At 37.6% G+C, this 24,993-nt stretch overlaps 2 protein-coding genes across 2 annotated transcripts in view; both read right to left on the bottom strand.

Annotated features, from left to right (window-relative positions):
* Positions 1–13,817: 13,817 nt before the first annotated feature.
* On the bottom strand, positions 13,818–19,598 carry LOC311590881 (vomeronasal type-2 receptor 116-like; the record flags this gene model as incomplete). Its single annotated transcript, XM_084770181.1, has 3 exons — positions 13,818–14,722; positions 17,189–17,312; positions 19,386–19,598. The coding sequence occupies 3 exons, from the start codon at positions 19,596–19,598 to the stop codon at positions 13,818–13,820; spliced, it is 1,242 nt and encodes a 413-aa protein (XP_084626307.1).
* A 1,294-nt stretch (positions 19,599–20,892) lies between these two features.
* Positions 20,893–24,993, bottom strand: part of LOC311590880 (vomeronasal type-2 receptor 116-like) — a gene marked incomplete at both ends in the record, with an annotated part of 49,259 nt that continues 45,158 nt past the window's right edge. The window contains one exon of the mRNA XM_084770180.1: positions 20,893–21,726. Coding sequence (XP_084626306.1) covers positions 20,893–21,726 — 834 coding nt within the window. The remainder of the gene's footprint in view (positions 21,727–24,993) is intronic.

The raw sequence follows: 24,993 nt of genomic DNA, 5'->3' as shown, positions 1-24,993 counted from the left end.
CGTCTGTGAAAAATGTCCTGTCCATTGGCAAGAACTGGTTAAGGGTTCGATGGTTACTGCATGTATTGTCCTTGGTTGGTGCCATTGTTTGAGCAGAACCCCTGGGCCCAGATCTGCCCTTCATAATGTACATAATTCTTAAATAATTGAAGAGATGAGCTACTAGGAAACTCCTCTAATCATGTTCTCAAGTACTGTCAACTACCTACACATGCTACAAATGTAACCCAGTCAGATGACAAGGAAAGTAAGTGGTCACCACAATTAGAGATAGCCTCAATTTTCAAACATAAACTTTATAGTCTAAGCATTCCTTCTTTTTGCTAAATAGAAGAGGAAGAAAATGAAGAACTGGGCTTTCTAATACTTAAAAGCCAATAGTTGTGTATGTATACAAGTTAAGATGGAGATATAAGGACATAGTTAAAGTTCACATTGGACAGAAATCCTACTTACGTTTATGATGCAGGTTCAAAAGTCATATAGAGTGACCGCATCCAGATAATCTTAGAGAGTAAATGGACATCTATGTGAAAGCCTTCTGTACCTAGGTGTACTCCAAATATGACGTGCACACACACAGGAACTGATAGTTCTGTCAGTGTGTACTGACAGAAACACACTCTATGGCCATTTAATTTTACCTTCTCAGGATGAAACATATTGAAATAACATGGGGTATCATTTGATAATAAAGCACTGGGTACTGTGCAATGGAAACTGTCAAAAAGAGGGCTAATCTTTATGATCATGGTAGAGATTGTTTCTCCACTCAACTTCTGTCTTTGAAATCAGGAGGCTAACTAGAAGAAACATAATAGTTTATTGACCAATTTAAATTCATAAAATAGCATTGAGTTTATAAAAGAATTTGGTGTTCTTTCTTTGTGTGCACACTGGAAGAAAAAGACAACATTCAAAGCATTGTTCTGTTTCCCATCTTCAGACCTCTCCAGAAATACTTGTGAGGAAATCTATAAGAAAATTTAAAAACCACTTACAGCATATCAGGAGTGTTGCTAATATTGTCTTCCTCCACAGACCGTTGCACTGCATAAAGGAAGAAAATACACGCGTCCCTTAACTCTCTATCCTTTTCTTCATTCTTCATTCTCCAAAAGCACATGGAAGGAGTGAAGCTCATCATCAGAACTGGAGTGTTCAGAAGCAAGTAGAACAAAATCAAAGTGAACATCTTTGTCCTACTCTAAGCCTCGGTGTTGTGGATTGTGAAGTGTCATGCATATCAGGCTCAAAAATGGACACCCATGTGTCCCTATCTTCTTTTATGTTTCTGGACAATGGAAAGTTTACTTGCACATTCATGATTCCTTTTTTCCCTTAGGCCCTTCCTCATTCCTGGAGGAATCTTCTCTGGGACTTGTCATCTGAGGACCACTGTCCATTTGGTAAGCATGAGTTGATAAATATATTTGATGATAGTTCTGTCTGTGCTTCCATGACATCATTCAAGTTTATGGATATTAAAATCCCTGAGCAGTGACTGTTTAGTGAAAGTTTTGTTTCAGTACTATCTTATATATCTGTTTATGTGTACACCAATAGAAACTATGTCAGTAGATATTTTTTAGATTATGTACAATGAAATATAAATTTTGATTCAGATTGGGCATATAAAATGGTTCATGACTACATGGTGAGCATTGTCTCACCAAGTATACAAGATGTAAAGGTAGCCACTTGTCTGGACCATCTGAGAACTTCAGAGCATACACACTGTGAAACATGTCACAGCAGTGAAAAATAAAGGATATCTACCCAAAGCCTACACTTGCAGGTTTAGAGAATCAATAATCAGGTGAAATCCAGAAATTTCTTGAGTCCTGTTGTACCAAAACCATCCAGCTCCTCACAAAATCGCAGCTCATGTACACTTCAAATGTTGATTTTTAAAACTTCAACAATATCCAAAGAAAATCAATAGCTTTGTGTATCATTTCAAATATTAAATGAGACTTATCACTCAACCAACACTACATTATAAGTAATAAACTATGTTAAACATTTGAGTTCTAACACACGATCTCCATCCTAGAGCCTCAGTGCCCACAGATCAATAAAATGTGATAGCCCATTTTTGTAATTCACCTTTGCTTTTCACTATTCTTTTATACTCATTTCTATTCAAGTAATATCTGTAAGGAATTCTTGTGCTGAATATCATAGAAGCAAATAATAACTGGGAAACAACTGTGGTTTTAATGTGTAAATTCTTCCTACACTAATTGAAGAGTAATCTATTCTTCATTGCAGTGTAGAATCTGCATTGCCAGTATAAGCTTATACTGATATTTTCTTCCCACTAGCTTCACAAGATATTCGATCCCTAATTCCTGTAGTCATTTGCACTTCTCAAATAATGCCCGACCTAATTTTTTGTGTAAAGAGGTGTGTCTGTGTCACACATCCACACAAACACACACACACCAACAATTACTCTTACACACATAGATACAAGACATATACTGTTAAACTAGAGTCTATGAAAATTCAGAATTTTCTCAGTCTGCATGTTTAGCTTATCATAATGACCTTCTGTCCCATTCGAAATTCCTTCTAATGATATCATTATTTTTTCCAGGTTGAGGTCAAATCCATCATTTACGTATAGGCCACCATGTGCTTTGCCTCTGAATTCAAATAGGTCTAAGAGAAGTATGGACCCAGTAATTGTATTTATTTAGTTTCATCTTTTCTCTGTGGTTTCAGTTATTATGAAGTATGTACAAGCTAATTCAAACATCTGTCTGTTTTATCATTTAGATAAAAATAACATTCTATATATTTAAAATATAAGAGATAATGTATATTTAATTTTATTTAAGTAATTCATTCAGATTACATCTCAGTTGTTATCCCTCACTTGTATCTTCCCATTCCTTCCTCCTTCACTCTTTCACCATGTTCTCTTCCACTAGGCATGGGACAGAAGGGAACTTCCTCACCTACCATATGAATATGGCCTATCAGGTCTCATCTGGATAGCCTACTTACCTTTCTCTGTGTGCCACCAGGCCTCCCCACCAAGGAGAAATGCTCAAACATGGGGTACCAGAGTTCATGTCAGAGTCATTCCCACTCTCCACTCAACTGTGGAGAATGTGCTGTCAATTGACTATATCTGAATGGGGAGCCTATGTTTATCACCTACATTCTCTTTCCTTCGTACACAAGTTTGAGAAGACCCCACTAGGTCTCAATCTCCCATCCTTGATGGTCTTCTTGTATGGTTTCTAGACATTTTGGGTCCTAATATTTCCCCATTCTCCAAGGCCCCTATCACTTGGGGTCAAAATAGGAATTCTCAGCATCTGTCCCAATCTCCTGCTGAATGAAGACTCTCAGAGGACATCCCTGTGGGGATAGTGTCCAGTTATGAGTGAGTATAGACCATGTGTATCTTTCTGCATCTGGAATAACTCACTCAGGACGATCATTTCAAGTTCCATCCATTGCCTGCAAATTTCTAGATTTCCTTGTTTTTAATACTTGAGTAGTATTCCACAGGGTAAATATACCACAGTCTCCTCATCCATTTTTCGACTGAGGGACATCAAGGTTGTTTCCAGAATCTGGTATTATGAAGAAAGCTGCTATGAAGAAGGTTAAGCAAATATCCTTGTGTGGTGGAGGATATGTTGGGTGTGTTCTGAGGAGTGGAATAGCTAGGTCTTGAGGCAGCCCTATTCCCAGTTTTATGAGAAAGTGTCAGATTGGTCAGATGGGTTTTAAAAGTGGTTGTACAAGTTTGCACTCCCACAAGCAATGAAGGAGTATTCTCCTTTTTCCACATGCTCAGCAACATGTGTTGTCACCTGACCTTTTGATCTTAGCCATTCTGATAGATGTAATATGGAATCTCAGAGTCATTTTGAGTTTCATTTCTCTGATGAGTAAAGACATTGAACATTTCTTTAAGCATTTCTTAGGAATTCTATATTCATCTGTTGAGAATTCTCTTTAGCTCTGTACCCTGTAATTCAACTGAATTATTTGCTTTGGTGGTATTTAGTTTCTAGAGGCCTTTATATATTTTGGATACTAGACCTTTGTCAGATGTAGAGTAGGTGAAGAACTTTTCCCCATATGTATGCTGTTTCTTTTTTTCTGTTGACAGTGTCTTCTGCCTTACAGAAGCTTCTCAACTACACAAGGTCCTATATATTAATTGTTGACCTTAAGTCCTGAGCTATAGGGTCTCTGTTCAGGAAGTTGTCTCCTGTGCCAATGGGTTCAAGGCTCTTCCCCAATTTTCTTCTAAGCAATTTAGTGTATATGGTTTAATGTTGAGGTCTTTATTCCATCTGGACTTGAGTTTTGTGCATCGTTATAAATATGGGTCTAATTGCATATTTCTTCATGTAGACATCCAGTTAGACCATCTCCATTTGTTGAAGATACTATGCTTTTTTCATTGAGTAGATTTCATTTTTTTTTGTCAAAAAGCAAGTGACAATAAATGTGTGGATTCATTTCTGGGTCTTTGATTCGATTCCATTGATCAACCAGCCTATTGTTATCCCAAGACCATACTGTTTTAATTATTGTTGCCATATAGTACAGCTTGAGATTGGGTATAGTGATTTCTCTAGAGGATCATTTATTGTACATAATTCTTTTAGGTATTCAGAGGGTTTTTTCTATATGAATTTGAGAATTGTTCTTTCAATGTCTTTAAAAATTGTGTAGGTATTTTGATAGGGATTGCACTGAATCTGTAAATTGTTTTTGGTAAGATGGTCATCTTTACTATGCTTATTCTCCTGATCCTTGAGTTAATTTTGTATCCAACCCCTTTGCTGAAGGTGTTTATTAACTGGAGAAGTTCTCTGGTGAAATTTTGGAGGTCACTTATGTACACTATCATATCACCTGCAAACAGTGATACTTTAGCTACCTCCTATCCAATGTCGATCCCCTTGATCTGCTTTTGTTGTCTTATTGCTCTACTAAAACATCAAGTACTATTTTAAAGAGATGCTGAGAGAGTGGGCAGGTTTGTTTAGACCCTGATTTTAGTGGAATTTCCTTGAAATTCTCACCATTTTATTTTACATTGGCAATTGGCTTGTTGTATGTATCTTTCATGATGTTTATGTATGTGCCTTGTATCCCTGATACTCCAAGTCTTTACATTTTAATGGGTATTGGATTTTGAGAAATGCTTTCTTGGCATCTAAGGAGATGATCATGTTTTTTTTTCATTTTGTTTATGTGGTGGATAACATTGATGGATTTACATATATTGAACCATCCCTGCATGCCTGAGATGAAGCCTACAGGGTCATGGTGAGTGATATCTTTGATGTGGTTGTTCTTAGATTTGGTTTGTGAATATTTTATTGAGTATTTTTATGTCACCGTACTTAAGAAAATTTGGTCTGAAATGTTTTTGCTCTGTTGGATTTTTGGGATTCAGGTATTAATATGACTGTGACACCATAGAACAAGTTTGTAATGTTCTTTACATTTCTATTTTGTAGAGTAATTTGAAGAGTATTGGTAATAAGTCTTCTTTGAAGGTCTGGTAGAATTCTGTACTGAAACCATCTGACCCTGGGAATGTTTGTTTGTTGGTTTGTTTTGTGAGATTTATGATAACTGTTTCTATTTCTGTAGGAGAAATAGGACAGTTTAAATTGTTTATCTTATACTGACTCAACCTTTGATGGTTTCCATCAAGAAAATGCCCATTTCCCTCAGTTTTTCAAATTTTGTGGACTACAAGTTTTTGAAGTAGTACCTATTGACACTTTGTATTTCTTCAGTATCTGTTATTTTATTTCCCCTTTCATTTCTGATTTTGTTGATTTGGATATTGTGTCTCTGCTTCTAATTAGTTTTCCAAACAGGTCACTAATCCTGTTGATGTACTCAAAGAACCAGCTCCAGGTTATGTTGATTCATACGTTGACTGTCTGTTTATAATTTATTGATTTCAGCCATGAGTTTGATGATTTCCAGCCATCTACTCCTCTTGGGTGTGTCTGCTTCTTTTTTTCTAGGGCTTCTAGATATATCTTTAAGTTGCCTATATGAAATGTTTCCAATCTCTTTAGGAAGTCTCTTAGTGTTATGAATTTTCCTCTTAGCACTACTGTCAATCTATCCCACAAATTTGGATATGGTGTATCTTCATTTTTATTGAATTATTTTAATTTTTCTCCTTTATTAATTTATTCTTGTTACATCTCAATCTTTATCCCATCACTTTTATCCTCCCATTTTTCCCTCCCTCCCATTTTCCTCTTATTCCCCTCCCCTATGACTGTTCCTGAGGGGGATTATCTCCCCCTGTATATGTTCATAGGACATCAAGTCTCTTCTTGGTAACCTGCTCTCCTTCCTCTGAGTGACACCAGGTCTCCCCCTCCAGGGGACATGGTCAAAGGTGAGGCACCAAAGTTTGTGTGAAAGTAATATCCCACTCTCCACTCAATTGTGGAGAGTGTTCTGTTCATTGTTTAAACCCCTACCCAGATCTAGACAATGAATTTTTAAAAGTCCATAATTTCTTTCAAAGGTTTTCACTGATCCAGTTGTTGTGTAGAGAGTTTTTCAGTTTCAGTGTGTGTAGACTTTTTGTTACTTCTGTTGTTATTGAAGTCCAGCTTTAGACCACAGTGACTGGATAGGATACAAGGTATTATTTCCATCTTCCCTTATTTGTTGAGGCTCACTTTGTGACCTACTATATGGTCAGTTTTGGAAAAGGTTCTGTGAGGTGCTGAGAGGAAGGTATAATATTTTTGTTCATGGGAAAATTCTGTAGATATCTGTTAGGTCGATTTGATTCAAGACATTGGTTAGCCTTATTATTTCTCAGTTTAGTTTCTGTTTCATTGATCTATCCTTTGGTGAAAGTGGGGTGTTGAAGTCTCCCACTACTAATGTGTTCAGATCAACAGGTGACTTAAGCTTTGTTAATTTTTCTTACAATGGTGGGGAAAAAAGAAGAAGAAAGAAAAAAAACAGATGTGGATGCCCTTGCACTGTGTGTATAGATACTCAAAATTGTGATGCCATCATGGTTGAAGTTTTCCTTAATGAGTATGAAATTTCCTTCCTTATCTCTTTTGATTAATTTCAATTAAAAGTCTATTTTATTGTATATTAAAATGGCTATGCCAGCTTAGAATACGTTTTTCCAGCCTTTGACCCTGAGGTAATGTTTTTCAGTGTGGTTGAGATGTGTTTCTTGAATGCAAAAGAATAGTGCGTCTTGTTTATGCTTCCATTCTGTTAGTCTAAGTCTTTTTATTGAGTAATTGAGACTATTGATGTTGAGAGATATGAATGACCAGTGACTGTTAAGTCTCTTGATTTGGATGTTGGTTGTGGTAGAGTGTTTGTGTGGTTGTTTTGCTACAGTGAAGTTATCTATTTCCTGTGTTATATGGTTGTAGTTTCTCATTTTGTGTTCGAGTGTTCCTTCTAGTAACTTCTGTAGAGCCAGATTTGTGAATCAGGACTCTTTGAATTTGTTTTTGCCATAGAATATCTTGTTTTCGCCACCAATAGTTATTGAAAGTTTCACTGGGTATAGTACTCTGGCCTGGCATCTGTGGTCTTTTAGGGTTTGTAGGACCTCTGCCCAGGCTCTTATGGCTTTTATGGTCTCGGATGAAAAGTCTGGTGTAATCTGATAGGTTTGCCATTTGGCCTTTTTCCTTTGCTGCCAATAAAATTTTTCATTGTTCTGTACATTTGTGTTTTGATTATTAACTGATGGGATTAATATATTTTTTGGTCTATTCTATTTGGTGCTCTGTAGGACTCTTTTATGTTTATATGCATCTCTTTCTTTAAGATGAGAATATTTTCTTCTATGAATTTGGTGAAGTTATTTTCTGGCCTTGAAGCAGGGATTCTTCTTTTTTCCTCAATTCCTATATCCTTAGATTTCATCATTTCATGCTATCCTTTATTTTTTGGATGGTTTCTCTCAGGAATTTTTGGGACATAATATTTTATTTGATGGTTGCATCTAATTCTTCTATTGTAACTTCTGCACCTAAGATTCTTTACTCCATCTCTTGAATTTTGTTAAGAAAGCTTACCTCTGCATTTCCTGTTTTCTTCTATAATTTCTTTTATTCCCAGCTTTCTTCTGTCTGTGCTTTTATCATTTTTTCCATTTTAATTTTCAGGTCTTGAACTGTTTTATTGATTTTCATCATCTGATGGTTCACATCTTCCTGAATTTCTTCTAGTGATTTCTTCATTCCACTGGATAGGCTTCTGTCATGGCCTCTCTAAGGTTCTCAATCTGTTGTCCGCATCTTCCTCTATTTCTTTAGGGATTTTGTTTGTTTTCTCCATTACCATCTTCATTACTTAGGATTTAACGTCATTTCTTGTGCTTCAGTTGTGTTTGAAGTCCCAGGGTTTAATTATTTGGGATAATTGTGTTCTGGAGATGTCATGTTGTTTTTGGTTTTGTTGTTTGTGTTTTTATGCTGGTCTTTAGCTGTCTTGCTCTTTCTGATGTTCGGATGTAGTTTTGGTGTCCCTCACTGGTCATTGAGAGTTGTTCATTGGTGAGTGTCTCTAGGGCTAGACCTCTCACCTGTGGAGATCAGGGTATCTTTCAGCGACTTGGTTTCAGTTCCAAATGACTTTGCCTCACACACTGGGCTCCCCACTGGGCCAATAGAGGCTGGTGTTGGTGCTCTGCAGCTCAAGGTTTAGTCTGAGATAATGTAGGTAATATCTGCTTTTGGCTGGGTTTGGAGATCTTGTACTTGGCCACAGGGGCCCTAGGACCTCAGATTAGTATGCCAGAGAGTGCATAGTTGATAGCATTCTTAGGCTTTTGCCCATTCTTTCTTGGGTCTGCCTCTTTTTGCTCCAGCCCTGGCCATGGGACCTAGGTTCAATCTGAAAGGGAGTGTGGAAGCTGACCACTGGCCTGAACTTATTCCTGCCCACTCGTTCTCCAGCCATTGGACCTAGCCGAGAATCTGTCCGTATCCATCAGGACCCCTATTTGGGTGCTGGGTTCCTCTTTGAACTGACAGGGTGATCTAAAATCAGATCTATTCCATATAAACACTGTGCTCCCCTCTGGGCTAGCTGATACTAAGGTTAGAGTTTAACCCACAGTTTAGTCAGAGAGAGTCTAGGTACCACCCACATGTCTTTGCTGGGCTTTAAAGATACAGGACTGCATGTGTGTGGTCTGGGGTCTGATTCACACATTCAACTGGGTTCTCCCTTGGGCCATCAGATCTAAATGCTGGTGTTTCATCACCCACAGTTAAGTCTCAGATACACAATCCAAGATATATAGCAGAGCTACAGCTGAAAGTCTCATATGCAGCCAGTCTCTGGAGACTGATCACCCATCCTCCTTGGACGAATTGGATGGCCCAAGGCCAGACCCACCTGTGCTCTGCACCACATCCATATCTCTCATCTAGCGCTCGCCAGGTCTTGTGGTCTCTAGGTCCCATTCTATCTCTAGGCTCCATCCTGCTGCTCAGACACAGTGCATAGTTGGCACTGCCATTTTGATCAACCTAAGAGATAATATATCTCATGAAACTTTAAAGATTCTAAAAATGTATTACAAAAAGCAAATGAATATGTAGGTATGAAGGTAAAAATCAAAAAAATGTTGGATGACATTTTTCTTTATTTCTTCATCGGTTGTGAGCCATTAAATTTGATTTCATATATTTTTTATTCTGAATAATGCTGAAATAAACACGGCAGACAAGTGTCTATGTTGAATGCTAACTTATGAAAACACAAAATGTTCCATGAGAGGTTTAATGGAGCAAAACTTATGCCTACATTTGCTTAACAAAGCAGCTGTATCCTGCTTACCACACTGGAGCCCTCAGTTTCAACTCACACTAATAATTTCCTTCCTTTGATTAACCTATTTGTCATTTTTAAAATAATTTATTTAGATTATATCCCGAATGTTGTGTCTTCACTTGTACGTTCCTGCTCCCCATCCCACTTTTACCCTATTCTCTTCCCCTCGACCTGTGACAGAAGGAAACCTCCTTCATACACCCTAAGATCACAGCTTATCAGGTCTCATCAAGATATCCTGCTTCCCCTTCTTCTGAGTGGCACCAGATGGCCCCAACAAGGGGAAGTGCTCAAATTAGGGGCACCAGAGTTCATGTCAGAGGCAGTCCCCACTATCACCACAACCATGGAGAATGAGCTATCAATTGGCCTGACCTGTTTGTGTCATCTCCAGGAAGTTTTCCCCTGTGACAATAGATTAAGATATTTTCACAATTTTTCTTCTGACAAATTTAGTGTGTCTGTTTTTAATGTTGAGGTTATTAATACACTGGGCCTTTAGTTTTGTGCAGGGTGATAAATATGGATCTTTTTGCATTTTTAATGTGTAGCCATGCAGTTAGAACAGCACCATTTGTTGAAGACCCTATGTATTTTCCATGGTATGGGTTTTGCTCCTCTGTTTTGCTCAAGTTTCCACAGGTGTGAGGATTTATTTCAGGGTCTTTGATTTGATTCCATTGATGAACCAGCCTATTTCTATTCCAGCACCATGTTGTTTTTATTACTACTGTTGTACAGTACAGCTTGAGATCTGGAGTAGAGATTCCTTCACAAGATATTTTACTGCAAAGAATTGTTTTAGCTACTCTTGGTTTATTTTTTTTCCATATGAATTTGAGAATTGATCTTTCAAGGTCTGTAAAATATTCTGTAGCTGTTTTGATGGGAATTGCATTGAATCTATTGATTTCTTTTGGTAACGTGGCCAGTTTTACTATGTTGATTCTTCTCATCCATGGACAAGGACAATCTTTCCATCTTCTGATATCTTCTTCTATGATTTTTAGAGATTTGAAGTTTTAAGGTTGTTTTTCAAGGGTTCAAATGTGTTATATGATCCAGTCGTGTTTTAGTAGGATATCTGGGTTCTGATGAATCTGTATTTCCCTGAGTTTGTGGAGTGTGTTCCTATGCTATTCATTAGCCATCTAGTTTTCCCTAGTGGAGGAAACCTTACAGGTCCCTGGTAGCCCTTGGTGGCTGATACCTCTGCAATTGTACTTAGAGTTAGGCCATAGGAATTGGCAAGATGTGCTGCTTGTAGTTAATCCCTGTTGGGTACTGTCAAGGAAATCCCTGATAGCTGCCACCTCTGGGATTGCAGGCCGACCTTGGACCCTGAAGACCGTGCATGGAAGTTGAGAGGTAGATCTCACAGTTGCTTGCAATCTCCTATGAATGCTGCCTCTGGAGGTGCAGATAGAGCTGCGGCAATTGTAATTATGCAGAGAGCACATAGGGAAGTCCACATCTCTTCTGATAGATCCCAATGACTGGTTTCTCAGCAATTGCAGACAGAGGTGGGGACAGGAGACTGGCACTCAAAGATCAAGGACATGCCTCACTACGGCTGGTAGTCCCCAATGGCTGTCACCTCTGGAACTGAAGGCGGAGTGATCCTGAGATTGCCTAAGTCTGCAACCTCAGGAATTCATATGGGTGCAACTAGAAAAGATCATTCAGTATGAGGTAACTTAGACCCAGAAAGAAAGACATGGTATATAGTCATAAGCAGAATTAGCCATATAGTTCATGGTAACCATACTGCAATTCATAGACTGTGGATTGGTGGGGAGATATGATATCAGATCCACATTCTCACATCCCACTGGGCCCACTGACACTGATGCTATTACTCTGTGACTCACACATCAATCAGTGCAGGAGGGGAGGCACAGGTGAGGCAAGCACATTCGGCTGCTTTGGGCTTTGGATTTTGTGCCTGTATGGTTGCCAGCACCTGGGGATTTCTGTGGACTCATGGGTGGTTGTGAGGTCATATCCACCTGTTTTCCTGAGATTTCTCTAGAAGAGCAGCTCTGGACACTGGCGCTTTACCATGCACAGTTGAGTCCCAGATACCAAGTCCATACTATAGAGCACAGCTGCAGATCATCAGAGTGGGTACAGGTCCAGAATCCAAGGACTGGCCCCCTGCCTTCTGTGAGCCAGTTGGAAGATCACAGGTCAGACCCACCTGTGTTCTGCACTTTGTGGACCCATTTCACCTAAGACTCTTCAGGACTTGTGGTCTGTAGTTCCAAGCTGGGTCCACGGTCTCCATCCTGCAGTGCTCGAGATCACCATTTGGATCTTCCTGAAAAGCAGCTTGCTTATGCAGACTCTTTAAAATATTCTCCTACAATCTTTTAAAGACTACTTGTTTTCAGTAATATATGTCAATGTGTGTATACATGTTTGTTTGTTTCTGTTTGTGTGTGTTTTTTTCTTTTTGTTTGTCTTGTTTTGTTTTGTTTTTTGAGACAGGTTTCTCCGTGTAGCCTTGGCTGTCCTGGACTCACTTTGTAGACCAGGATGGCCTCAAACTCCCAGAGATTCACCTGCCTTTGTCTCCCGAGTATTGGGATAAAGGCGTGTGCCACCATGCATGGCTGTGTGTGAAATTTCATGTCTTGTTTTGTACACAGGTGAGCTCAGGTAACTATGTAAGCCAGAAGAGGACATCTTATTCTTTGGAGCTATTGTAAAACAGTGTTGATAACATAATTTTTTAAGGGCTGAGCAATGAATCAGGCCTTATTAAAGAGCTAGGTATGCTAGTAACTCCTAAGGGTAAGACACAAAAACATCTTCTTTAGTATTCTTTATGTTTGTCAAACCATCACTCTTCTAAGTTTAAATCGTCGACTTCCTTGGATAACGTCAATATTCCCTTACCTTCCCCTTGTAAGGAAAAAATTGGTTTACCTTCATGTGAAAACATGAGTTCACACTCCCACAAACTTTCTCAAATTTTAAATCACCATTTCACTGGCATCAAGGTCATTCACGCACATATTATAAAGTTTGATTTGAGTTTGAATGTTTTTATTATAAAGAAGAAAAGAACATTTGCACTCACAACTATGCCCCAAGAGTTATAAATTGTGAAATAAGTGGATCAGGGCAAGATAATATAGAAAACATAGAACTCGAGTAGCCGTCATACTGCTATGCAATTAGAGGAAACAGTGAACACCATCCTAAGAAGAGATAGATCATGCACTGCTGCCCAATATTTGGTGGTTTTGTACCAACTTTATGTATGTCAGTTAGTTTTCATTTACCAGTCGGACTACCCGGCACAAACCAAGAGTCAGTCCCTGGACAGAGCCAACCCCTGACATTATTAATAATTCTCTGCTGTACTTGTAGACAGAAGCCTAACTGTGTTGTTCTCTGAGAGGCTCTGCTAAACACAGGTTGAAAACAAGTGCTGAGAATCACAGCCAAACATTCAGTGATAATAGGGAGTCTTGTGGAACAGTGGGAGGAAGGAGAAACGGACTTGAGGTGACAGGAGCTCCATAAAAGAACCAAAAGTGCCAGCTAACCAGGGCACAGAGAGGCTTGCTGAGACTGAGGAAACAACCAAAGACAATGAATGAACTGGACATATGCCAACTACCCATATGTAGATGATGGACAGATCAGGCTTAATGTGGCTCCTATAGGAAGAAGTACAGGAACTGTTACTGACACTTATTGTGATGCCAGAGTTTTAAACATTTCCTCTTTGTGGGACTATCTTTTGAGGACCCAGAGGAAGAGAACAGGCTCACACATGATGCAGCTTGGTGTGCTCAGTGCATGGGAGGGTGGTCTCCACTAATCTGAGGCATAACGGAGAGGGGATGGAGAATGGGAGGAAGAATAGGACTGGAAGGAGAGTAAGGATGGCATCTTCAATCAGGATAAAAGTTGAATAAATAAATTAATATAACCAAAAATATTCATGGTATATGACCTTACGAATATGATTTCTTCCTGATCTTTTGAAGAGAATTTTTGTCTGGTCTTAATAAAATGATGTAGCACTTGGGAAAAAAGATGCATCCCAGCATGCCTGCACAGGAAGACAAGATGGAAAAAATCTCCACAGCCACCATGACCTTGCCCTTGGTGCTATGGTATACAGGGAGGAAAGTAATCCAAACAGTGCAAAACACCAGCATGCTGAATGTCAGGAACTTGGCTTCATTGAATGTGTCAGGTAGGTTCCTGGCCAAGAAAGCTACAGTGAAGCTTCCCAGGGCCAGGAAGCCTAAGTATCCTAGGACACAGTAAAATGATATAACAGAACCCTTGTGGCAGACAATTATAATCTGGCCATGCTCAGAGTGTGCATCAGTATTAACAGAGGGAGGAGAAGCTCCTAGCCAGATTGAACAGAGAATAATTTGGATGAGTGTACAGAGAGGAATGATGTAGTTAAGTGTTCCTGAAACCAGAATGTACCTCATCCTTCTTGCAGGAGCTGTGACTTTAAAAGCCAGAACCACTGTGATGGTTTTGGCCAACACACTGGAAATAGCCACAGTGAAAACCATTCCAAATGTGATTTGCTGCAGGATGCAGGAGACTGAGTTTGGATGGCCAATGAAGAGCAAGGAGCAGAGGAAACAGAACATGAGTGACACGAGTAAGATGTAGCTGAGAGCACGGTTATTGGCCTTCACAATGGCTGTGTCATTGTACTTCAAAAATATCCCAAGAACCAGAGCTGTGAAGGCAGAGAAACACAAGGCCATTAAGGCCAGAGCCATCCCTAAGGGGTCTTCATAGCTCAAAAACATCACAGCTTTGTGAATGCAGTTATTCTGCTCTGTATTGGCATACTGGTCCTCTGGACACTTCACACACAGATTCATGTCTGAATGAGAAAGGAAAGATTCATTAGTGCAGCTTCAACAGTTTATGGACAAGACGTTTCAGTAAGTCTCTTGAAGATGATTTGCAATACCTACATTTTATTCCTGATAATATAATTGAAGGACATTGCTGTACAGCAAAGCTTATATTTATTAATTCTTATCTTCTCTGAGAAAAAAACCGAACCATCATTTGTCTATTTAACTCTGTTGATGAGAACATTTACCATATTTTAACAAAGCATAGATTTCTTACATTATTTGGAATGCTGTTATGAGACGACTTATCTGGTAAATTCATAAAATCAAAAATTAATCACAGAATGGTTGAGTGTGTTTTAAAATCACCAACCCCATACATTCATTGCCTCATAAGTTCATTGACTGTTTAATTAATGCTATCTTTAAGGGAGATGGAGACTGGCTTCTACTTGGGCAAGACCTATCATAGTTTTTCTTGTTCCAAGTTACCAACCTGAAGTTATTGATATAAAAGGAATAGTAAAAGATATTATCAGGGTTATGGGTGTGTGTGTGTGTGTATGTGTGTGTGTGTTTCCATATGAAAGAAACAGGTGAGCTCATAAATTTGAAAATAATTTGATTTATATGGAAGAAGTAGGAATGTGAGTGTGAGAAGTAAAATTTATATAAATGTAGTACTAATGATTGAAAAATGTAAAAATAATTAATATATCCTTATATATGTTGTCATCGACTTTGTAAAGAATTCTTCACTCTAGTTTATGAAAAGCACTAGGTGTCTACTGAAGATCGATACCTCTACAAACTGAGCACTACAAAGCCCTTCATCTTGATCCCATCTTTGTGGGAAATATCCTGCACATTCCTACTTCCCTAATTCCAATCTGTAGGACACACAGACTCTGAGTATATGCTAGGATAAAATATATATTGATAAACATCATGACTAAAATGAAGTAAGTTCCATTAAGCAAGAGTTGTGGCCCAGATTTTATTTATGTGTAGAACAAAATACCTCATTCACAATATGATTTTCCAAAATGGCATCCTCAGGAAACTTGATAGCAATTGTGTCGACTGAATTGATAATTCAGAGACTTATGCTGTGCTTCCAGACTTAAAATTTTTTTGTGTAAAACAATAGATTTCTGGACAACTATAATTGGTTAATTTGCTTGAAAAGCTAGAAAGTTGGCTTAACAATGAAGAGAATGTTCTACTCCTTCATTAAACCTGTGTTCACTTCCAGAACCCATTTGAGGTGTTTAACAAATGCTTGAAAGTATAAGTATAGCTTTCTTAGTTTCCTCTCATCTGAATCTCCTCTTGAGAACATATATCCTCCCAACTCACACATAACATTAATAAAGAAATAATAAAATTTTGTAGTTATTGATGTAACTACCCCTAATTATTGTTATTTTTATGTTTAAGACAATTTTATTACAGTCTGTTTCATACTTTTGCAGTATATTGGAATGAATAAATGTCAGAAGCCATTTTCTAGGAGTCGTTTGACTCATTTTGCTATAAGAGGGGTCCTGGGGATGAAGTACAGTCATCATTCTTAGTGGCAAAAGAGTTAAATGTTGAGCCATCTCACTGTCCAGAAGTATGTTATTAAAACTTTCATTTCATTACAGAGTATGAAGGCATAGGGTGAGAGAAACTATTCATTGGCCATTTGCATTTAGCCAAGCATAAACATAATCATTTGATTAAAGGGGCTCTGTAGGTAGCAATAAAACTTTAATATTTGTGACTAATTGTTTTCAAAACAAAACCACTCTAATTTATTCTTTCATGAAATCAATTGGGTGCTGTATATAAAATATTTTTATAAGACCCTTTATATTTTGTAGCTTATGTGTGAACACTTACCCCTACTTTACTAGAAACAAATGACCTCAGACACTTGAAAATGGGCTTCTAGATATTATATGAATTCTCTCTCTTACATATCAGTTTCTGATAATTTTATAGGTACTATTTTTTTTACCTCTATGCTAATTTTCCTAAGGATACAGATATGGTTTCCCCACCCCAATACCCAGTCCAGGCAATCTTTTGCCCTATCTGTTCTGCATGATGCTATAAACATACATGGTGTGCATAGATATATATAGGGAGACATACATATGTTCAAAAAGAATATGTGCATATTTGAAAGATTAATGACTGAAATGTTTCCTACATGTAGTTTAAGTGATTAATCACAAGGAAAGATCTTGTGTAGAATTGCTCACACTGCAGTTTGATTATGAAAATTGTTTCTTTGAGAAAATGTCATACGACATAAATTTTCAATGGATCAAAATGTAGGTTTAGGCATAAGGTGCAGTTTATCGCTGTACTCCTATAAAGACTAATGGAGAAAATTGTATATTTTATTTTTGCAGTTGCTTTTTAGACTCCCTCATCATTTATTTTTTTGTGGCGAGGATTACCATTGTGAAGGCTTTATCACAGCAGCACACACTCACTTGTTCCATTAGAAATTTCATTTTCTGGGCAGTGGATACAAATAAAGCAGCAGGCTGACATTCCCTCCTGCCTGAATTGTCTGAATCCAGGACCACAATCAGCACTGCATACAGAGGGTAGCATCTGAGAAAGTAATATACATGCTAATATCAGGAGTTTTATCTACTTCTGCCATAACTAGACTGTATTAGCATGTTAATATATCAATAAGATTATTTTACACATAGAAACTTAGGGACCACATTTCACTTAGCACTTTGTATAATGCCAAATATATGAATCTATTTAAGCAAGTGGATGAAAAATTGAGATTATTACCAAATCTTAGCAATTCAAGAAAAGAGAACTTTTAGTTTACTTTGTGCAAACAGGACAGAAATTGTAACCTGGTTTTCTAGTTAATTTTCATTGAGCTGACACAAAGAACAGTGAAAAGACAGGATTAGGGAATCTTAATTGAGGAATTCTCTCTAACAGACTAGCCTCTTTTCATATCTCAGAGGCATTTTATTAATTGGTATGCATTGGAGGCATGCCTAGTTTACTATTGAAAATACTGTCCCTAGGCAAGTGTGCATGAGAAATCAAATAGAGCAAGCCAGTAAGCAATGCTCCTTCAGGGTCTATGCTCTAGTTTCAGTCTTCAAATTCCTTCCTTATCTTCCCTTGACTGTAATCAATGAACTAAATCAATCATTTTTCCTCATTTTGACATGGTCAATGCTTAATCACAGCAATGGTTTAACAAGTTATGAGTAAAGCAAATCTGAAACGGGTGAACTATCTACTCGAATCTCAGATAACAAACATATGCTCCAATAAATTAAGACTGCAAATATGACAAACTGAGTGTAAAGATAGTGAGAATGTGTGAAAATAAAGACGCTAGTGTATTGCTAGTGACAAAGTGCTGAGTTGATGTGTAGGAAGCTAGAATTTGGATTGTCTCCTGAAATGATAGGAGTTGACAGAGCCTGTGGGTACTGGGAGAACCTGAGTGCAGCTTAGTTTGTGTAAAGTTAGTGAATAATTTCTTAAGTTAAAAGAAAAACGTATTTGCATTAGACTGAACCTGATGATGGGACTGTATATGCTGCATCAGAAATTTGCTGATTCCTACAGGCTCACTTTGAATCCTTAATTCAGTATTAAGGTCTATGTGAAAACCACTCTGTCGCTCATGCACAGTCTAATCTCATATTATCCCCAGACACAGTTAGCTACAACTCTTCCTGTGGAAGAGAAAAGGGTCTCACTATGTAGCACTGGGATACCTCAACTCACTATGTAGAACAGGGAACATTTCCTTCTCTCTTTTTGCATATATTTTTGTGAGGACCACAATTGAGCCATGCTTAATTCAGCCATGTTAGAAATTCTGTGCTTAGGCTGCAGGCTGTGACCTTTGAGTTGCTGACCCTTGCTCAAGGAGGTCTTGTGTTCTAGGCTATCTTTGGATTGTCTAACTTTGCAAGAAATAAGGAAGTCCTTACAGAAAACTACCCAGAGGATTAAGCAAGTTCTTACAGGGAGCTATTCAGGAGATTGTGTTCCTGCCTGGGGGCTAGGGAACGTGGGATCCTGTTGACCTTGCTATATAAAGTCTTACTCCTCGGCATTAAAGAGAGTCTTGATCAGAAATTTTCAGACTTCTCTCAATTTTCTTACATCTCTCTCCTCATTTTCAATCCATACTCCCTCTTTCAAGTGAACCCCGGTTCGATTAGTTCCATGGGCCAGGACATAGTTTCACATTTATTTTGGTACTTGGTAAGATTCTAATGACAATTTTGAAGAAGAGTGGAGACAGTGCATATTGCTCTTAAAATTTTGTTCAATTTGTTAAGGCTCTTCAACATCTTTTTCAAAGGTTCTCTATATGTGAGGAAATCACCATAGAGTAATAAGAATGGTACCTCAAGATTATTGCTTATTTTATAGAGATAATATCTATGAATCCTAAAACATCGTTTTATGAATATTAAAAACAAAACAGGTTCTAATAAAATAAAAAACTGTACACATTGCACGATTAAATTCATTAAGGAATTAATAATAATGTCATATCAAAATAGCAAAAAAAAAAACCCCATGATATAGGAGGCTAAAAATAGGTTCCTTATGTCACAGTTTATTTCATTTCACTAAGTTACAAGAAAGCATAAATGCAAATTAGTACAGTTATGTCAAACTTACCTGTCTACTTCCTGAGGCCCACTCTAGCATGTCTTCAGAAAAATGGAGCTGTTGTCCATGTGGAAAATAGGGGCTAAACTTTCCTATCTTCACCTTAAGTCCAACACCATTGGGGGAATTCCTAATGTGATAGATGTCACACTCTTTCTGGTTCATATTCACTTTGTCACCTACAGGATTAGTGAAGTGGCTCTTTCTCAGCAAGGAGTGCATCTGAAAGACAGAAAGAATTCTACACTCAATATACCCATCCTTGATGTGAGAAAACATTTTCTGATTTCATCTGAAAGACAATTTGTTAAAGGTATCTGGATGGAAATCTCAATGAGAATGAAATGATATATTTACTTCTCATAACATTTGCTGAATTTAATTATCTTAAAGGAACCTAAAAAACAAAAGCTCAGACATACATGTATGCTTCAAAGCTGTACCACACAAATATGTGCATAAAAAGACCTATATCCATACATAGATACACACATAATATAGCAACACACATTTACTTACACACACATCAAAATAATGACCCAACAGAGATATGAACATATGGACACAAACACACACACAAGTACAGAAATGCACAAAACACATATAATAGGCACACACATGCATGCACAGACATATAAACACAAATAGACACAATGGAATACAAACACCTACACAAATATATTTACTCATACACAGATTCATACTCACAACATTCAAAGATGGACACACACACACAGCAACACAGATATACATATGTGCAATCGAGTACACAGAAACACAAAACATAGAGTGAGGAACATGCAGACACATGTACTGAAGTATACCCTCAGAAAATACACAAAGACAAAAACAAACAGGCACTGACATACCGTCCAACTTATGTTAACTTTTCCAAACAGAACACAGAGTCAGTTGGCCAGAAACACAGACATGCATGCACAAACACACACATATATATACATGTGGGTATATACCTGTGTGTGTGTGTATATATATGTGTGTGTGTGTGTATGTTTGTGTGTACAAATGTACAGTGAGAAACATACACTCAAGCACATGAACATACATTTATGTACTGAACTAATTCACAGCAGTATTCTCTGTGTAATTACACTCAGCCTGTGAGGAAGGTCCTCAGAGACTGAAGTTTAGACAGAATCAATTGTTAAAACTTGAGAAATGCATCCTAGTACTTATTACCTCAAATTTTACAGTTAATGAAAAAAACACTCATCTTTTCATCATTTATAGCCTTAATGAGGAAGTTCCAATTATGTCTACAGTATTAAAAAAAAGGTGTGATTATATAGAGGTGCTCTACTACAAAAGCACTGATTTTCATTAATAGTGTCTTCCATTCAGTGCCTTTATGTTGGAGATATATACAAATCTCTAGATTTACTTTGTCAAGATCTAACAGTTTAGAATCATATTTTTTGGGGGAATATTTCCTAATCCATTTCCACTCAATTGGGACATCTGAGAGATTCCTAAAACTGTATTATTTATACAATAATTATCCAAGAAGAAACACTACCTTCAAGCACTGATAATCTGGTTCTTTCCCCTTGTTAATTAGATGATTGTTTACCAGGTGAGGAAACATATCAGGAATGACATGGGCCACAAAATACACAGCATTGTATATTTCATAATTGCTATCACTAAAGGCCATGTCAAAAGTCTGTGCCATTAGCCATTCCGATGAGGCATTGGATGAGCAGTTCTTCATTGTCTTACAGTTAGATGCTGAGGCTTCACAGTGAAAATCCATCCACTCCTGGCTTGCCAGATATTTATCTGAGTATTTGAGAGGGTTCACTGTCTGCACAAATTTTTTAAAACCAGAAATCTTACCATGATAATGTGCAAAAGCAAGAATCCCATGGAAGGGGTCAAGTGTGGAGTCTCCCTTTCCTGTAGTAACATCCCACTGAGACGTGGTGATCCATATTCTCTGTATCCCTTCAGATTCCCAACTTCTAAAACTCAAAGCTAGAGTACTGTCTGAGTTGCCATAAATGATAACAACATTTGTGGACGATGTCACGATTTGCTTGTAATACACTTCAGCTCTTGACATGTATAACTGCATATTGACAGGGATTACACTCATGAAGGCAAAGCAGATTGTATTTTTTTCCATCTCTCTTCTCAAATATGAGAGAAATTGGATGCCCTGATCATTGTCTGAAATGGCTAGACCGACCCAGTTCCAGCTGTAGTAAAGTAAGAAGGAGACCATGGCCAAGGCGAGTGATGTATCCTCATGGGCCATCTGATGCAGGCAGGGGAATTGTACATGGTCATTCAGGAGAGGATGAAAAGTGCCATAAGTAAGCTGAAGTACCTAGGCCACAGGGAGCAGCATGAGGCAGGATGCCTTCCTAAGAACTTGTAAACATATTCCTATCTGTAATAGTTCTATAAATCCCCCTTACCTGTTACTTCTCTCCTTATCTCTATTTCATACAAATGAATATAGGATCCTCATCAAGTCTCTGAATAAAACTATTTAACTGCATACATTGAAAAAAGACCAGTAAGACCAGTCTCGTACTTCCACCCTTCTTAACATCTTGTTAATGCCACCCACTGAGACACTATTTCATTAATTTTCACCACACAAACATCTCACCTTATCATATTTGAAGCTGGAAAAAAATGTGTGAAATATCGCAGATGTTTCCCAGTTAGGTCCTGTAAGCACTATTATACCTTCTACCTCATGGCCACAGTCATAATTAGGAAAACTATTATGAGTTTCTTCAAAAAAATGAAGGACATCATATATTTTTGACCTTCTTATACAATGTGGTAAATTAAATATTAAAGACGTATTTGGTAGAAGATCAGGGTTTCTGTTGATTTCATCCATTGAGAAAGCCAAGGCCATACCAAACTTTTGGTTTTCATCCTCTGTTCTATAAAAGGGTAAAATATTTATTATAGATAAAGGTCTACACAGGATCATTTGAAATCAATACAATGGCTATGCAGTGCATGATTAAATTGTCTGCACCTCTAAGTTTGAAGAAATGTAAGAATCTGGAATATTGGAAAAACTATACATGTTTATTTTAGTTCATCTCACCAATATAAACATTTTCCAGAGAAGGCATTATCCATGTGTGGTTGTTGAGTGCTTGTTCAGAAGGTAAAGATAAGGGAACACTTTGTTCAAGCTTCAAATCTGATCATGTATTCATTTTTTAATTATTCAGAAATGTCAAAAATATACATGATGTGTGACCCCCTGAGTTTCTCATATTTCCTCATGAAATTAACTGAATTGGCTGGGGTAGTGAATGAGTGACTGATGAATGAATGGACAGAGTGTTTCTCCGGCCACATTTGGCTCCTGTACTAAAATTGATAACAATTGGTGGCCATATATTAAACATATTCCTGCACATCCATCTTTATATTTTTCTTAATCCTGTAAATTATTTTTAAAAGTAGAACATTTTTTAATAACTTCACACATCAGAGATACATTTTTAAAAAGATTTATGTTTGACTTTGAAATTAATCAATCCCCTTCTCAGAAAACTCCATATCCAACAGTACAATACCTGGGGATAACCCATGGACACTTGCTCAACTATGGTCATATCAGCTATATTCATAACAGCCAGAATCCAAAAAAACTATATATATATATGATGGATATGTCTGTCCATCAAACAAGGAATGGAGAATAAAACTGTGCTACATTTATACAATGATATACTACTTAGATACAAAAACCAAGAAAATCACAAAATTTACTGTTTAGTAGTTGTAACTAGAAAAGATCATCCTGAGTGGTAATCTGACCAAGAAAGACACACATGGTATGTACTAATTTAGCCATATAGTACAGGATAAACTTATTAGAACTCACAGACCCAAAGAAAATAAGTAAGAAGCAGGCGCCAAGAGAGAATGCTTAATTCTCACTCAGAAGCAGAAATGGAATAGACAGCCAAAAAAGTTGAAGATAGGGTTCAAGGTAGGAGAGGGAGCACATAGAGAAATGAAGGTGGATATCAGGCCTTGGGGCAGCTGTTGCAGGAGGAAAGAGGTCCTCAAGGGAACAGAGAATGTGGATGTAGACATCTCTCTCTCAAGATAGAGAACTAAGACAGGGTACATTCTAGGATACCATGGAGGGTGACTCTAGCTGAGATTTCTAGTTGAGGGTCATGGGACTTAGAGGATATCCTCAAACTAGAAGGAACTCCAAGTTGAGGGAGGAGGACAGTAATCTACACACAAAAACTTTGATGAGAACTTTACCCTCCCTAAAAGACATGTACTGATAAATATGGAGCAGAAATTGAAGGAATGTCCATCCAGTGCCGAGTCAAAACTGAGACACAGCCATCAGTGAATCAAAACAAATGCTAAGAATCACACTAAATGTTGGCCAATGTGTTGGGAGTCTTGAGAAAAAGCAAGGGAGGGTAAGGATAAAAGGACCAAGGAGTGATATGAGCTCCACAAGAAAAACAACAGTGTCAACTCATGAGGGAAACAAAGTGTCTTGTGGAGACTGACTCACCAACCAAGAACAATGCATAGATTAGACCTAGTACCCATAAACAGATGTAGCAAATTGCCAGCTCAGTCTTCAGGTACGTCCCATAGTATGGGTAATCTGGGCTGCATCTGACCTGAACTCTGTACCCTGTTTCCTAACTCTTTCCCCTGATGGAGCTTCATTGTCAGACCACAAGGGAAGAGGACACATTCAGTCATGATGTGATCGATTAGCTGGGATGGGTTGGTAGTGCAGCTTCCTTCTCTGAAGAACAGAGATTGATATAAAGTGGAGGGAGAGAGAATGGGACCAAGAGTAGAGGAGGTAGGAGGCTATGATTGGAGGTAAAATAAATGAATAAATATATTAATTAAAAGGATATATGCGTGTATGAATCCCTGTGAATAAACATTAGCAATGCTCATTTATGCCATAGTAATGTAACTGGTCCCACAATTTTGAATGAGGTTTTGCTCTAGCCTGCATCTTTAAATCCACAGGAATAAATCTTCTCCAGACATGCATGCACAGATTAAGTGTATGCACAAATATCCCAGGATCATTCACTTACTTTATTTCTAAAAAAAAAAACATATGTGATTCACAATTGACAAATAGTGCATTTTCTCTTATCAAAAGCATATTTTGACCATACTTCCAGTTACACTATCAGAACACTAGCATCCGATTGAGAATTAGATATATCAGAAACTTACAGAAAGATTTCTTTGTGCCAACATTACATATTCGTAAAATAGAATATAAAGAATAAAGCACATGATAAATCTTTCTGATATCATTTTAATAAAGTGGGGCAAAAATTAGTTTGGAATACTAGATCTTTTTTGTTTCTCTTTATGGGAAGAATAATCTCTCCTGACTTTTCCTAGTAATTTCATATCATCTGACGAACAAATATCAGACACAACCCCTCATTCTTAATGATTCATTCAGATTTAAATATAATTAGTTTTCCACTTAGAAACTGTTCCTTTGTGGTATCATTGTCTACAAAGTAGCCCATTGTAGAATAACCTTTATTACCACACAGAAAATAGATATTGAATTTTTCAGTGGCACACAATATGATTT

The sequence above is a fragment of the Acomys minous genome, assembly GCF_964271855.1.
Source record: "Acomys minous genome assembly, chromosome: 20".
Lineage (NCBI taxonomy): Eukaryota > Metazoa > Chordata > Mammalia > Rodentia > Muridae > Acomys > Acomys minous.
This window is presented reverse-complemented; position numbering and strand designations above follow the sequence as displayed.